This window comes from Anomaloglossus baeobatrachus, chromosome 1 (genome assembly GCF_048569485.1).
Source record: "Anomaloglossus baeobatrachus isolate aAnoBae1 chromosome 1, aAnoBae1.hap1, whole genome shotgun sequence".
Lineage (NCBI taxonomy): Eukaryota > Metazoa > Chordata > Amphibia > Anura > Aromobatidae > Anomaloglossus > Anomaloglossus baeobatrachus.
In genome coordinates, this window is record NC_134353.1 from 157,812,058 (window position 1) to 157,826,416 (window position 14,359).

General features: G+C 41.4%; 1 protein-coding gene across 20 annotated transcripts in view; it reads right to left on the reverse strand.

The window, feature by feature from the left end:
- TENM3 (teneurin transmembrane protein 3) overlaps positions 1–14,359 on the reverse strand; it is a 1,857,795-nt gene that overhangs the window by 596,143 nt on the left and 1,247,293 nt on the right. For all 20 annotated transcript variants that reach the window (XM_075347175.1, XM_075347169.1, XM_075347170.1 and 17 more), the window contains one exon: positions 5,371–5,436. In XM_075347175.1, the coding sequence (XP_075203290.1) occupies positions 5,371–5,436 (66 nt within the window). The remainder of the gene's footprint in view (positions 1–5,370; positions 5,437–14,359) is intronic.

Below are 14,359 nucleotides of genomic sequence, written 5' to 3' on the forward strand. Positions count from 1 at the left end.
TATTGCACAATGTGCAGAAAGATACAGTATGCTGTCCAGAGTCCAGATGTGTATTGCAGCTGACGGTGGCCACTTTGAGCATCTGTGGCGCCCCTGACCTGGTCAGGCACCACTGAGTACTGCACCCATGCTGGGGACAGTACAAAACAGGTAATCCAGAAGGCTGACCGAGGTGTGACTACACAGGCGCATAGTGATCAGGTCTCACACATTTACCTTTGAGAGGACCCCTGGGGATCCCAGGAGGGGGCGAAGCCTCCATCTCCACTCGAGGGGTGTGGTAGAGAGCCTGGTTGCTAGGTGACGTAGGCAAGAACAGGAGAGGAGGGAAGAGTGAGCCGAAGACAGTTGAGTGGTGAAGTTCAGGGAGAGCAGAAGCAGACCCTGTAGCTCTACACAATTCTGACAACGTACGCGCAGTGACTACCGACGGGGGAGAACGGTCACCTGGTAGTGCTGCCCGAAATCCACCCACAGCTAAAGAGAGAGCAACGGAGTGGAGAGTAAGGAGACTGTCAGGGTGATACCAGGCCCAAACGGGTAGCAGGTCCCAGTGCAGGGATAGATCCACCTGTCCTTTGCCAAACCTGCATGAGGGGGCACTTTACACCCCCAAGACAACACCACAGAGTCCGCAGCCACGTAGCAAAGTGAGGGCCCATAGCTCACAGGAGGCAAGCAGCCGGAGTGACCTGGTCCAGGCTACAAGCAAACGGGCCAAAAAGAAGGGGAGAGAGGCACCAGCAACTTCCCTGGGCGACCCCAGCAGGGCTTCAAGCAGGGGTTACCCCAAAACACAACGGGCTAAGGAAGGCGAGTTGGTAGTCACCCTCACAAGTCAGCCTGAAGGACACCTGGTTCCAGCCTGGTTCATCCCAGCTACGCCCGGGTTACTCACCCTGCCACCATCAGTGAGTAAAACCCCTGAAAGACATCCTGCTTGTGCGTGTGAGTCATTCTGCGACTTGTAGTTCCACACACCTACACGGGACCCTGGGGCATGCCTCACTCTCAGGAGGCTATTACAACTGACTGCACCCACTATCAGCCCCAGGCACCCCTAACCTGCAGTGGCGGTCTCCACTGACCGCAATTCTGAGAGTGGCGTCACGACAATCAAAATAGAGGATTTCCTACCTGTGACAAGATCCAGCCGCGTGGAGTCCCTGAAGGTAATGCACAGCTGCACCGACACCAAGCCTCGGGGCCCCACAGATCAAAGTTAAATGAGCGCCATATGCGTGACCAGCATTCAATGTTTTGGGGTGGTCATGGGTTTCATATCACAGCATTTCTGTATGCAAGGTGTCGATTCGTATTGAATTGATGATGCCCTACAACTTTGTAATTCACTTTTTTTCTCTATCTATCCGTTTTCAAGATAAAAATGCTAACTCCATTGTTTTCCACCAGGTGGCGCTATAGGTGGTTTCATTGCATAGCGCATGGCTACTTTACTATACCTAGACACCATATATATATATATATATATATATATATATATATATATATATATATATATATATATATATATAGACATTACTGTTCATTGTGTTAATTTTGCACCACTTTTTGAACATTCCATTTGAAAAACACCTGAGTCTTTTTGTTGAGTTTTCAGATCAGAGTTCTTCAGGAGGATTTGGAAAGTTGACACTCAATTTCCGCTCAGTTTCTGCTCTAAAAAGTCCTTGAAAAACTTTGTGTGCATAAAGCCTAAAGACTTCTTTACAAGCTGCGACATCACAGATTTAACTACAGATTTTGCCAGCATTAACAAACTGACACGCTGTAGATACTTCCTAAATCTGTGGCCATGTTCCTATGCAGAGTAAATGATGACTTGATTTTTTGTTTGCATACAAAATCTGCTGTGTTTTAGGCTGTCCATCTACGATGAGTTTTTAATGAGTTTTTGATGAGTTTTTGAGAGTGTATTCTCGCTGCGTCCAAATGCACCATGTCCTAGTTCCATCAAAGTGCATGGGACTTATAGTAATCTCCTGCCCTCTGTGCTTCTTTTTTACTCAGCATATATTGACCTCCAGTGAGTGTTTCCAATCTGCAACATGTCAATTTCTCTTGCAGTTACACGAGTTTTTGGTGCAGATTTTCAACATAGACCATTATAAGGCTATGACCGCACTTTGCGTTTCCACCTGCGTTTCTGCTGCATTTTAGGTCCTTTTTGAGCTGCAGCGTTTTCATGCCAAAAGGCATGCATTTTGCTTTTCCATAATAGTCAATGGAAAATGTAGATTTCTAGTCCGCACTTTGCGTTTTAAAACGCTGCGTTTAATTTGCATAGGTAATTTGTGGCAAAAACCATGCGTTCAAAGAAGCAGCATGTCAATTGTTTTTGCCATTTCTGCAGCGTTTTGCTAACATTGAAGTCAATGAGAAATGGCAAAAACCAAGAAACTTCAAATTTCCTGCGTTTTACCTGCTTTTTAGGTGCAGAAAACATGCGTTTTGGACAAACAAAACGCATGATTTTCTAACATTAAATTAATGGAATCATATGTCCCTTTACACACAAACATAGTCCGACAATTAAATTAAAGAAAATTATGATTTAATTGCTATTTTAGAATTAAATATTATAAAACCGCTATAATTTCATGAAATATAACTTTTTTCTTTTTTCACAAAATATATATGTATTGGGTTTTTTTCTCTTTTTTCATTCTGTTTGACTGTGTAAACTTTATTTAGCAGTGTCTTGATGTTCAAAACGCATCTGTCAAAACGCAGGTGAAAAAGCATGTAAAAAGCGCTGAAAACGCATCTAAAACGCGGTAAATACACATGCATTTTTAGCGCTAAATTTCTGGAAAAGGCAACTTTGGCCAAATCAATTAAGGCAAAAACGTGCGTTTAAAACTGCAAGTAGCACGACGCAAAGTGCGGTCATAGCCTTAAATGCAGAAAAAATTCAGGTAAAAAACTCACATGCGTTTTTAGTGCATTTCTGCTGTGGAAACGCATCAAAAATATAATCAGCACATCAGTATATCAATAAAGTTTTGTCAAAGCCAAACACCAGGATGTTTCAAAATCAAAGCTGCTTTTTTTAAAACATGACATACCAAGAAGAGACAAAAAACACAGCATTAAAACTGTGATAAAGGCGCTTATAAAAAAAAAGTACCACAAACGCATGTAAAAAAGGCTAGTAACCAAATTTACATAATAGGTGCAGAAATTATACAACATTAATAACTCACCAAAAGCTGATCAAGGAAATATAGCCCACCAGATCATGCAAAATGTGTGTGATTTAATGAAAACGTATGTGCACTGGGCATTTAAAAAAGTTCTGAAACGGTGCTTTTCATGGATTTTTCCTATATAAACTAATATGGGGAGCTTGAAAAAAAAAAAATATGCACATGAAAAAGACAATGCACTATAAGGCTAAGACCGCACTTTGCGTTTCCACCTGCGTTTCAGGTGCTTTTTAGGTCCGTTTTGAGAAGCACCTTTTTCATGCCAAAAGGCATGCGTTTTGATTTTCCAGCAAAGTCAATTGAAAATGTTTCTAAATGCTTCGTTTAATTTGCATATTTTGCATTCAAAGAAGCAGCATGTCAGTTGTTTTTGCCATTTTGGGTGCGTTTTGATAACATTGAAGTCAATGAGAGATGGCAAAAACCAAGATTCCTTCAAATTCCTGCGTTTTACCTGCTTTTTCAGTGCAGAAAACATGCTTTTTGGACAACAAAATAATGATTTGATATGTCCGTTTACACACACACATAATCCGACAATTAAATTTAAGAAAAATATGCATTTATTGCTATTTTAGCGATAAAATGTATATTACCGCTATAATTTTATGAAATATATCTATTTTCATTATTTTTCCCATTAATATAGATTTGATGCTTTTTTTTCTCTTTTTTCATTCTGTTTGACTGTTTAAACTTTATTAAGCAGTGTCTTGATGTTCAAAACGCATCTGCCAAAACGCAGGTGAAAAAGCATGTAAAAAGCGCTGAAAACGCATCTAAAACGCGGTAAATACGCATGCGTTTTCAGCACTAAAGTTCTCAAAAAGGCAACTTTGGTCAAATCAATTAAGCCCAAAACATGCATTTAGAACTGCAAGTAGGTGAACGCAAAGTGCGTTCTTAGCCTAAGGCCTTGTGCCCACAGGGCTTTTTTCATGCTTTTTTCCTTGCTTTTTTTATTCAATAAAAAGCAAGGAAAATGCTTCCCAGCAAAGTCTATGAAAATTCTGATATGCTGTGCCCACGTTGCTTCTTTTTTCCTTGTTTTTTTTGTTGCTCAAAAAAGAAGCAACATGTCAATTGTTTCTGCTTTTCCCCCCATCTCAATAGATAAGAAGAAGCATGAGAAAAGAATGAAAAAAGCATGAAAAAAAGCATGAGAAAAGAATGAAAAAAGCATGAAAAAAGCATATGAAAAAAGCATGAATGCATGAAAAAAAGAATGAAAAAAAAGCATGATAAAAAGCAGCTTTATTTTCCTGCCAAGGCATGCATTTTTGTGCTGTAAAAAAGGACTATAGACACATAGCCTAATAGGCTATGTTCCCACAATGAGCTTTTGGTGAGTTTTTTATGTTGCAGAATTTCTGAACCTCTTAGGTAAATACGGATACTTGTGTTTTTTTCATTGGGTTTTCATGAGGTTTTTTTTATTGCATTTTTGACTTGTGTTTTTTTTCTCTTTTTGGTGCGTCACGTGTTACGTAAAGCTGCTTTGCTTTTGATTCTTCCTGGTATTTGAACTTGACAAAGCTTTATTGATATACTTATGTGCAAACTAAATGCATTTTGATGAGTTTCCACAGCGGAAATGAACTAAAAAGGCAAGTGAGTGTTTTTTACCTGTGGATTTTCTACATCTAATGCAACTCTATGGGGAAAATCTGCACATAACACTCAGTATACCCACAAGAAAAATTGACATGTTGTGGATTTGATGCACGCACCGCAGAATAGTTTATATTGAGTAAAATCTATAAATCTATAAATCCCATAAGATGTTGTGTTTCTGACACAGCAAACATACGCTGTGCCAAAAACTCATTGTAGACAGCTTAAAAAAGTAACAAAAACACAGTAGAAAAAGCAGATTACCGTTACACATTATAACGGGGACATTTGCGAAAAATATGCAGAAGGAAAAAAAAAACAGAGTTACCATACATGTGAATCTACAAATTAGGAAGTGTAATACGAAGCATTAAATCCACTGGAAATCCAACTTCCAACCAATATGAATACACCATAAGCAGACATTAATTTTAAGGAGACTGTCCTGATGAAGGTTCCCTTTAAAACCCACCAACCATATGAAAAGAGAGGATAATCAGCACAGATAGGAACCAGGATGACCTACCCAGAAAGCCGTTTTCACATTTTAGGTTGCGACTGTGTGTGGCTGGCTGCTTGCACTGCAACAAATCTAAAATAAGCAAAGAAGAGAAAATTCAGCTCCTGGACATCAAATACAAGTAAAAAATGGCAAAACAGTCAAAAAATTACAAGGGTCAAACATTATCCTAAGTCTAAGCTTTGTCTCTGGAGAAACCGCTCAGTGCTAAACTAAACGGCACTATCCGCTCCCAGGTGAACGTGGAGACATGGATGCCATATAGCTGGCGTCTGATCTCTGGGATAAAGGATTTGCATAAGAAATAGTCAAAGCCACTATGCAGTCCTGTGTAGAGCACATTTATGCTAAGCATGGGTCAAAGGAATGAATTTATGGAGATTACAGCTGCAGGGCACAATGTGATAGCGTAGGATTATAGCTCCAGTGCAATGTCATTCCCACAGGAAACCAGCCGAATATTCCCACTCCTGCACACAATAGGAAGCAGAACTACAAGTAGAATGGAAATAATAATGAAGAACCAGACTGCTTTCTGCGCAAGCTAATAGACATGGATATCAATAAGGATTATAAATGCCCCCAAGTATTATATGGGCACCGTACAATAACCTAACACTGGCAGCTATAGGACATACATTGACTAGACAACCACTGCAATACGCTCAGGAAGGAGGCATTTCTATTTGTCACTTGTCCTGGCCATACCCTGGAGATTGCAGATGGCTGACCAGACCATTTTACGACATTAAGAATAGGAGAATAATACAGCGATTCACAGTTCACCATACGACATTAGCCGATGTACAGCCCCCGGCTGGAGGTTGTGCATGGGCCATGATTTTCATGATTGTAGTCATGAAAACAGAGCAGCTTTTCTCCATAGGCTCTGCCTGGTATTGCAGTTTAGTCCTATGTACTTCAATAGGTGTTAGCTCCAATTCTACAAAACCCAAAGACATGATCGGCCTCTCTGGAAGATGTAGGGTTATTCCCATCTAGTGGGAGGGAGAAAGCCTCGGCCAAACATGCGCACTTCTGCTCCATTCATTCTCTATGACACTGTGATAAAAAGATGAGCGCTGAACTCAACTGTTTTCGGCAGCCCAGTGGGCTATATGTATATTCAAGCAGTACTCCATTCAGGCAAGGCTCTGTAGAAAGCTGTTCTCGGGATAGGTCAGGGTCCTCGCAGTTGGACCCCAATGATCAATAAGTTATCATCTATCCTAAGGATCACTTATAACTAGTGACGGTTGAGCACTAAAATGTCCGAATGCTCCTTACTCGATTCGAGCTGGTCAGACAATAGGATGAGCTCAAACCGAGTAAGGAGTGTTATGGAAAGTCAACGATTGGCCTCTTCAGGTGTCTGCCCACATACAGCCACCCAGCAATGAGCAGAGCATTTATGGAGAGCGGGATTTTTAGGGGCACATTATGTCCGAGAATGTTGTTCTATCCCCAAATAGAGCTATTCATAGACTGTGACTGGCTCTCCATGGAGTACCTGCACACATCAAGCGATGACGTAAGTCTGTGCGTTGTGTTCATTGTTTCACGGATGAAATATCCAAGCACCCGTGATACTCAGGTGAGCTCCGCAAGTACCCGAGCACCCTGATGGTCGATCGAATGCCAAGCAATACGCTCGCTCATAGTTACTGATAACTTCTAATCCCCTTTAACACTTTTTGTAGCTAAAGAATTTTGTAAAATCAGCCAATTTCATGAATATGCAAATGATATTTCTATATGAAAAAATGATGTTTGCTGAAATAACGTTAACGAGTTATTAGCAGTTCTATTTTACATCTCATTTTCTGACTTGATTATGTAAATGGCTCTTAGTAAATAGTCTCAATTAGAATTTAAAATGCTCACTTTAATTATATTGATGGTAATAATGATAAAGCGGCTTTCTCCACTATGTAAGTACGGAAGACGTACAGAAAAGTAACCCTGCACCCACATACCGCAGAAATATCTATCTCATAACTTAATGTCATACGATGTAAAGCTAAATATACATGGTGCAGCCCATCATTCTCGAGGATCCACAGAACCAAATGGAGACAGTCTTCTGAAGCCAGAAGGAACCTCAGGTGGAAGGTTTGGTATTTTCACACCTGTATGTAATATCTATTACACGTAAATATAGTACGCAGTTTATATACTGATCCATAGGACGAACACACCTAAAGATTTAGGTAACAATACATGACGTATCAACTTGGCAATAAAACCCCCAAACATTAGCGTAATGACAAAGCAGCCACCCGTCACAATCACCGCTAATTTCAGAATGAATATTAATAAGAATTTATGTCTGCTCATTGTTGGGAGCAATCAGTTATTAATTGTCATAAATAATTTATTGTTTAAAGCGCTCATTTATTATTCATGTCTTTTCTTCATATTTCACACATTAATTATTAATATCTATGCATTCTATTGTTTTTGTTTTGATCACTGATAAATGTCATTATTTAATGGCAAAAGACAATTTCCTCCCCCCATGCAGAGTGTGGACATAATATGAGGTGCTGCAAATTTCCACCTGCAATTGTAAATATATATTTATATATATATATATATATATATATACATACACAGTATATATATATATATAGATATATATAGATATATTTATTTATTTTTTTAATATGTATATTTATATATATATACACCATATATATATATATATATATATATATATATACCGTATATATATATATATATATATATATATATATATATATATATATTGTATATAGTGAGATATGACTATGCGCAGGGATGACACACGGCTGGTTTCAGTAATTTTTGTGGTTTGTAGTAATCTAATAACAAAGGATCAGGGTATCTTACAGTTATTGTAAGGTCATGTTCACACGCAGCTTTTTTTTTCTGCAGGAGACATTCCACTGAGATTTTGCTACTTTTGTAGTGAATAAAACTAACTTCATTAAACATACTGTAGAGTAGACAAATGACAACAAAAACGCAACAAAAAAAGCATAAAAAAAAATAAACAAAGGAAGCAGCAAAATATGTTTTCTTGGAATCAGTTTTTTACTGCCAAGACAGCAGGTTTTGGCTGCAGATAAAAAGCAGCAAAACCGCAAAGTGTGAACATCGCCAAAGGAAGGTTTCATGCACAGCGATTTTTTATGCCTTTTTATTGGCCTTATTGCTGCTTTTTCTTCTTTTTATGATCAGATGTTTGGCTGTAATTTAATTGGCACATTTTAATCAGATTACAAAGAGTGTTTTTATGGCATAGCTACACAATTCTGGTGAGTTGTTTGGGACTGTGTTTATTTCCAAACACAATATGCTATTTATGTGTTGATTTTTTTTTATCTGTTTCACATAGGCTTCCCTATAGAAAGTAGAAAAGACAGCCAAAGAAAATGAATGTGTGGAAAAAAAAGCTGCAAAAGCCCCTTAAAGACAAGGACCGGTTTCACCTGATGAGGAGGCGCAGTGGAGTCAGACGATCAGTAAGAGATGCATGCCTCTTCATAAATCTAGAGCATTGAACAAGAGTCATATGTCTCCATGTGCCTCCATACACCTCCATGCACCTCCATACGCCTCACCACAAATCTTACTTTCGTCAGGAGCTAGAGTAAGAATTCTGGCATACAGAAAGCCACAGTTCACCATGAACTAGACAAGCTGTGGTGTTAAGCCCCGTTGCACCCCAATCCCACCCCAGTTCTGTTCATTTTGGAGGTTAACTGGTATAAAAGCTTGATGAATCAAGGCCATAAAAAATTAAAAAAAAATATTTTTATATAGCACTAACATATTCTGGAGTTCTTTACATACGTCAGGAACACTGTCCCCATTAGAGCTCACAATCTATATTCCCTATCTGTATGTCTTTGGAGTGTGGGAGAAAACTGGAGAACCCGGAGGAAACCCACACAAACACAGGGAGAACATACAAACTCCTTGCAGATGTTGTCCTTGGTGGGATTTGAACCCAGGACCCCAGCGCTGCAAGACTGCAGTGCTAACCACTGAGTTATTCCCATTGCAAGCTACAAAGGTATGAAAGCTGTAGGTAGCGCTAGAGATTGACTGAAGAACCAAACTTAACAGAGGGTAACCGCTGGTGTTGAGGTGCTAAGCAAGAGTGGACCCACAGGACCACAAGGAGAACCCCGGCTTACCCTTTAGTAGGAGGGGATTAACTAAGTACCTGCCGTGAGGTAGACACCAGGTACCACTCCCAGGGCCTACTCCCGGGGACCTCAGATCCTGGGGGATCTGTGCTGCATGGAGGAGGAAGGAGGAGCACATGCAGACAGCCATGGGATTGCGGGGGAGGACACAGCACAGTCATGGCGGTGAGTGAGTTGGCTGCCTCCTGTGAAGAGGCAGGAAAGTGCAACACAGAGGCACATACAACCCTATTCTGCTTCTTCTGATTGGATGGAAAAGTCTTGTAGTAAATGACATCACTGTGCTAGTAGCAGTGATGTCACTTGTACAGAGTTCAGGCATATCTCCCTGGATATCCATGTTAATAATTGTTATTAGAATGAAGAAGAATGGAAAAAATAGTGCATTATATTTCAGGCTATAAAGCAGTTTGATATTCTGAGTACACACATGTAAATTAATGGCTAAGCAGTGCTGTAATGAAAAATAAGAACACAGGGTGCTCACTGCACCTGCAAGGTACTTAACACCAGACAAATAGCTCAATAAAACCGCTTGTGCATTGACCTGTGTCTAAGGAAGACTTGATATCATTCATCAATTACCTTGTGTCAGGGAAATAGTTGATCACAAAATGCCTCTAAAAAGTTCCTACCAGCACTTAAATGTTAAGTTCTTCATGAATTTTCATGGAGGCACTCTCCCTGTATCCTCTTTGTCTTTTGTTGCTACCAAAATGTCGATTCACCAAGATGCCTCTTAGACTTTTTAACCTTGAGGTTACAGCAGAGCAGCATCAGAAAAAGGGGCGAGGAGGTTAATAGCAAGGCCAAGTCGTATCGGTACTTATTTCAACCAAATAGGTGAAAACACTGAGTCAAACATGTTCCCTCGTACAGGAACACAGACTTTTTTTTAACAACAGCTGGAAAACATCATCGTGTTAAACCGTATAATCATATAGTGGAAAAGTACAGCAGTCAAGAAGAATTTGTCCACTCCAGACCAAAAAAGTGAAATTATATGATACATTTAAACAGCGGTTCCCAAATAAAACGGCTCTATGAAATGGTATCCAGCCGGCAGTGCCAACCTAGCAGAAGCAAAACTTAAAAGTTGTGGACTACAATGAATAATTCAAAAGGGCCCCTACCTACCGGGCAACATTTAATAGACTGGTGTCTTCTTATATGGGAAAGAGCTTGGACCTTCTCAGACATCAAGACCCTGGTGTGACGGCTCCTCTACACCTTCTATAACTACACTCTTAGTGGGAGGAAGTAAAAAATAGGCAAGTCTTATATTTCCAAAACCCAAAGGTCTATAGGGTATTCCTATCTCAGTAAGTGGCCTATATAACTTGGAGATTCCATCACTCAAGGATCAATGGGGGTTTCTTACGGAGATGAGAATACTTACTTAAGATGGCTAATCCATTAATTTTGAGACGACTGGCGACCTTCAAACATGTACTGGGTATTTAACTGGTGTTTGTTTAGCAGATGTCAGGGAATAAAATATTAAGGCATGGTGAATGTGCCACCAGAAGACATGGGCCCTGATACATTATTTGCCATTTTTTGTTGACTTTTCTTTTTTTTGTCATGTGGTATTCACTGGTGCATGCAGTTCATACTTTTGCTCCTAAAATCAAAAAAGCTTTTTTCTTTAACCCTTTTAACACTAAAATCTTTAAAAGGTTGCATTTTTTTTTCCTAAAAAAGGCGCCAAATTACGTAATGCAATAAAAATAATGCAACATTTGGTGAAAGTCACATTTGTCTAGAACATCTGGATAAGAAAAGTTGTCGAAGAAAGAAAGACAACCTAAAAAGTGGTGAAAATGTAGAGAGAATAAGTTGCCAATCAATACAAAAGCCAATAATTAGGGGGGAAAATTGCTTCAGAAAAGTGGAGAAACAGTGATGAACTGGGGCTATGGACTTGAAATGGTCCAAAAATGTGTTGTTTTAAAAAGGTTGGCCACTACTTTTACACTGATGACCTAGTCTAAAAGACGCTTTTCACGCTACGACATTGCTAAAGCGATGTCGCTGGGGTCACGGAATTTGTGACACACATCCAGCTGCGTTAGCGATGTTGTTGCGTGTGACACCTATAAGCGATTTTGAATCGTCGCAAAAACATTCAAAAACGCTAAATCGGTGACATGGGGGACCATTCCCAATTATCGCTGCAGCTGCAGGCACGATCTTGTTAGTCATTCCTGTGGCAGCACACATCGCTATGTGTGACACCGCAGGAACGAGGAACCTCACCTTACCTGCGTCCGCCGGCAATGAGGAAGGAAGGAGGTGGGCGGGATGTTACGTCCCGCTCATCTCCGCCCCTCTGCTTCTATTGGCCAGCCACTTAGTGACGTCGCGGTGACGCCGAACTCACCTCCCCCTTGAGAGAGGGATTGTTCGGCAGTCCCAGCGACGTCGCTGAACAGGTATGTTCGTGTGACGCTGCCGTAGCGATAATGTTCGCTACGGCAGCGATCACCACATATCGGCCGTACAACGGGGGCGGGTGCTATCGTGTTCGACATCGCCAGCAAATGCCATCGTCATCAATGTCTAATCGGCCGGGGTCCAACACCCCGCACCTCCATCGATCATCTATTCTCACTGCTGGTTATGGCGGCAGCAGGGAGTGGAAATCCACAGTTCCGGAGCTGCTCCATCTTTAGATTGTGGCCTGGTACTACACACCCACCTTCCATTCAGACCAATAGGAGGAGGATGTGCAGTACCTGGCCATGGCCGCTAACAGTTGACGGGGCAACTCTTAAACTTAGCATTTTTAGCTGCCTGCTGCTGCCGTCAGGACCGAGAACAGCTGATTGGACGGGGGTGCCGGGTGTCGGACAGCCGATCAGACATTGATAACCTATCCTAAGGATAGACCATCAATGTACAGTGACAACCTCTTTAACATCTGACGCCTTAAAATCCCCTTATTAATATCCCTTATAAATATGTTCTCAGTTGTAAACCTGTGTTTTTCATTTTGCCAAAAGGATTAAATATCCATATTACTATGTGTGTGTCTATATCCTTTGAAAATGCATAGTCTTAAACTTTCCTTTCATGGGTATGAGACAGATCATCTGACATGGATCAGTATTGGAAAATACTCTTCGAAAAACACATACTCTTCTTCAAGATGACTGATGATTGTTTTTTATAAGTTACATGCAAGCTAGTTATATAGTAAAACCTGGCACGTATGATTCATGGTCTCATATAGGAGCCTGCGCCACATCTGCGGAGAGCAAAGAGAAAACACAACTGACTTTGAGGAGAATAAAGCCAGATCAGTGGATTTAGTATTCTCCGCACAGAGATGCAGTTCCCTGTAAAAGTCTTCTTATACCAGAAGAAATCTAAACGTCTCCCAGTTGGTGTAAGTGCTGCATGTGCACAGTGCGTAATCCATGAATTTATTTTTCAGCCCTTGTAAAGTAATTGTAGAAACCACTAAATAACAGAAACTCGTTTAGAACAACAGCGTGCAGCAGGCCACAAACTGGGAGTCCGCTCAGAGAAAATACTTATCCTAATCTTTTTGAAATACGTGGAAGGATCCTTTAATTTGATGTTTACTCATTCTTGCAAATAACTCCACTCCGTGTAGCAGCGCCGGATCCTTGTGTTGGGCACGCAGCGACATTAACAGAATTAACGACAGTAAATAATCATTGATTCTCACACGGAGAGACGACGCTCCTGGAGGAAAAAGGAAATTTGCTGGACATACGGCTCATTAAAGCCAGCGGGCAATTTATATTTCGTGGCTATCAGCTGTCTTGGCCCATGTGGTGAAAATGTTTTTCTTTCCCTGGGAAGCCAATGTAGGAAAGTGGAAGTCTTAATTGAAAGTCTTCAGATTTATCAGTGCTGTTGGAGTCCCACATTGTGATGACAAATCCTGTGAGCAGGCAGGCTCCCATGTGTCTCCAACTGCACCTTTCTCCTTCAGTCACCAAGTGCTGTGAGCAGGCAGGTTCCCATGTGTCTCCATCTGCACCTTTCTCCTTCAGTCACCAAGTGCTGTGAGCAGGCAGGCTCCCATGTGTCTCCATCTGCACCTTTCTCCTTCAGTCACCAAGTCCTGTGAGCAGGCTGGTACCCATGTGTCTCCAACTGCACCTTTCTCCTTCAGTCACCAAGTCCTGTGAGCAGGCTGGTACCCATGTGTCTCCATGTCCACCTTTCTCCTTCAATCACCAAGTCCTGTGAGCAGGCAGGCTCCCATGTGTCTCCAACTGCACCTTTCTCCTTCAGTCACCAAGTGCTGTGAGCAGGCAGGTTTCCATGTGTCTCCATCTGCACCTTTCTCCTTCAGTCACCAAGTCCTGTGAGCAGGCTGGTACCCATGTGTCTCCAACTGCACCTTTCTCCTTCAGTCACCAAGTCCTGTGAGCAGGCAGGCTCCCATGTGTCTCCATCTGCACCTTTCTCCTTCAGTCACCAAGTCCTGTGAGCAGGCAGGTTCCCATGTGTCTCCAACTGCACCTTTCTCCTTCAGTCACCAAGTCCTGTGATCAGGCTGGTACCCATGTGTCTCCATGTGCACCTTTCTCCTTCAGTCGCCAAGTCCTGTGAGCAGGCAGGTACCCATGTGTCTCCTTGTGCACCTTTCTCCTTCAGTCGCCAAGTCCTGTGAGCAGGCAGGTACCCATGTGTCTCCAACTGCACCTTTCTCCTTCAGTCACCAAGTCCTGTGAGCAGGCAGTGTCCCATGTGTCTCCATCTGCACCTTTCTCCTTCAGTCGCCAAGTCCTGTCAGCAGGCTGGTATCCATGTGTCTC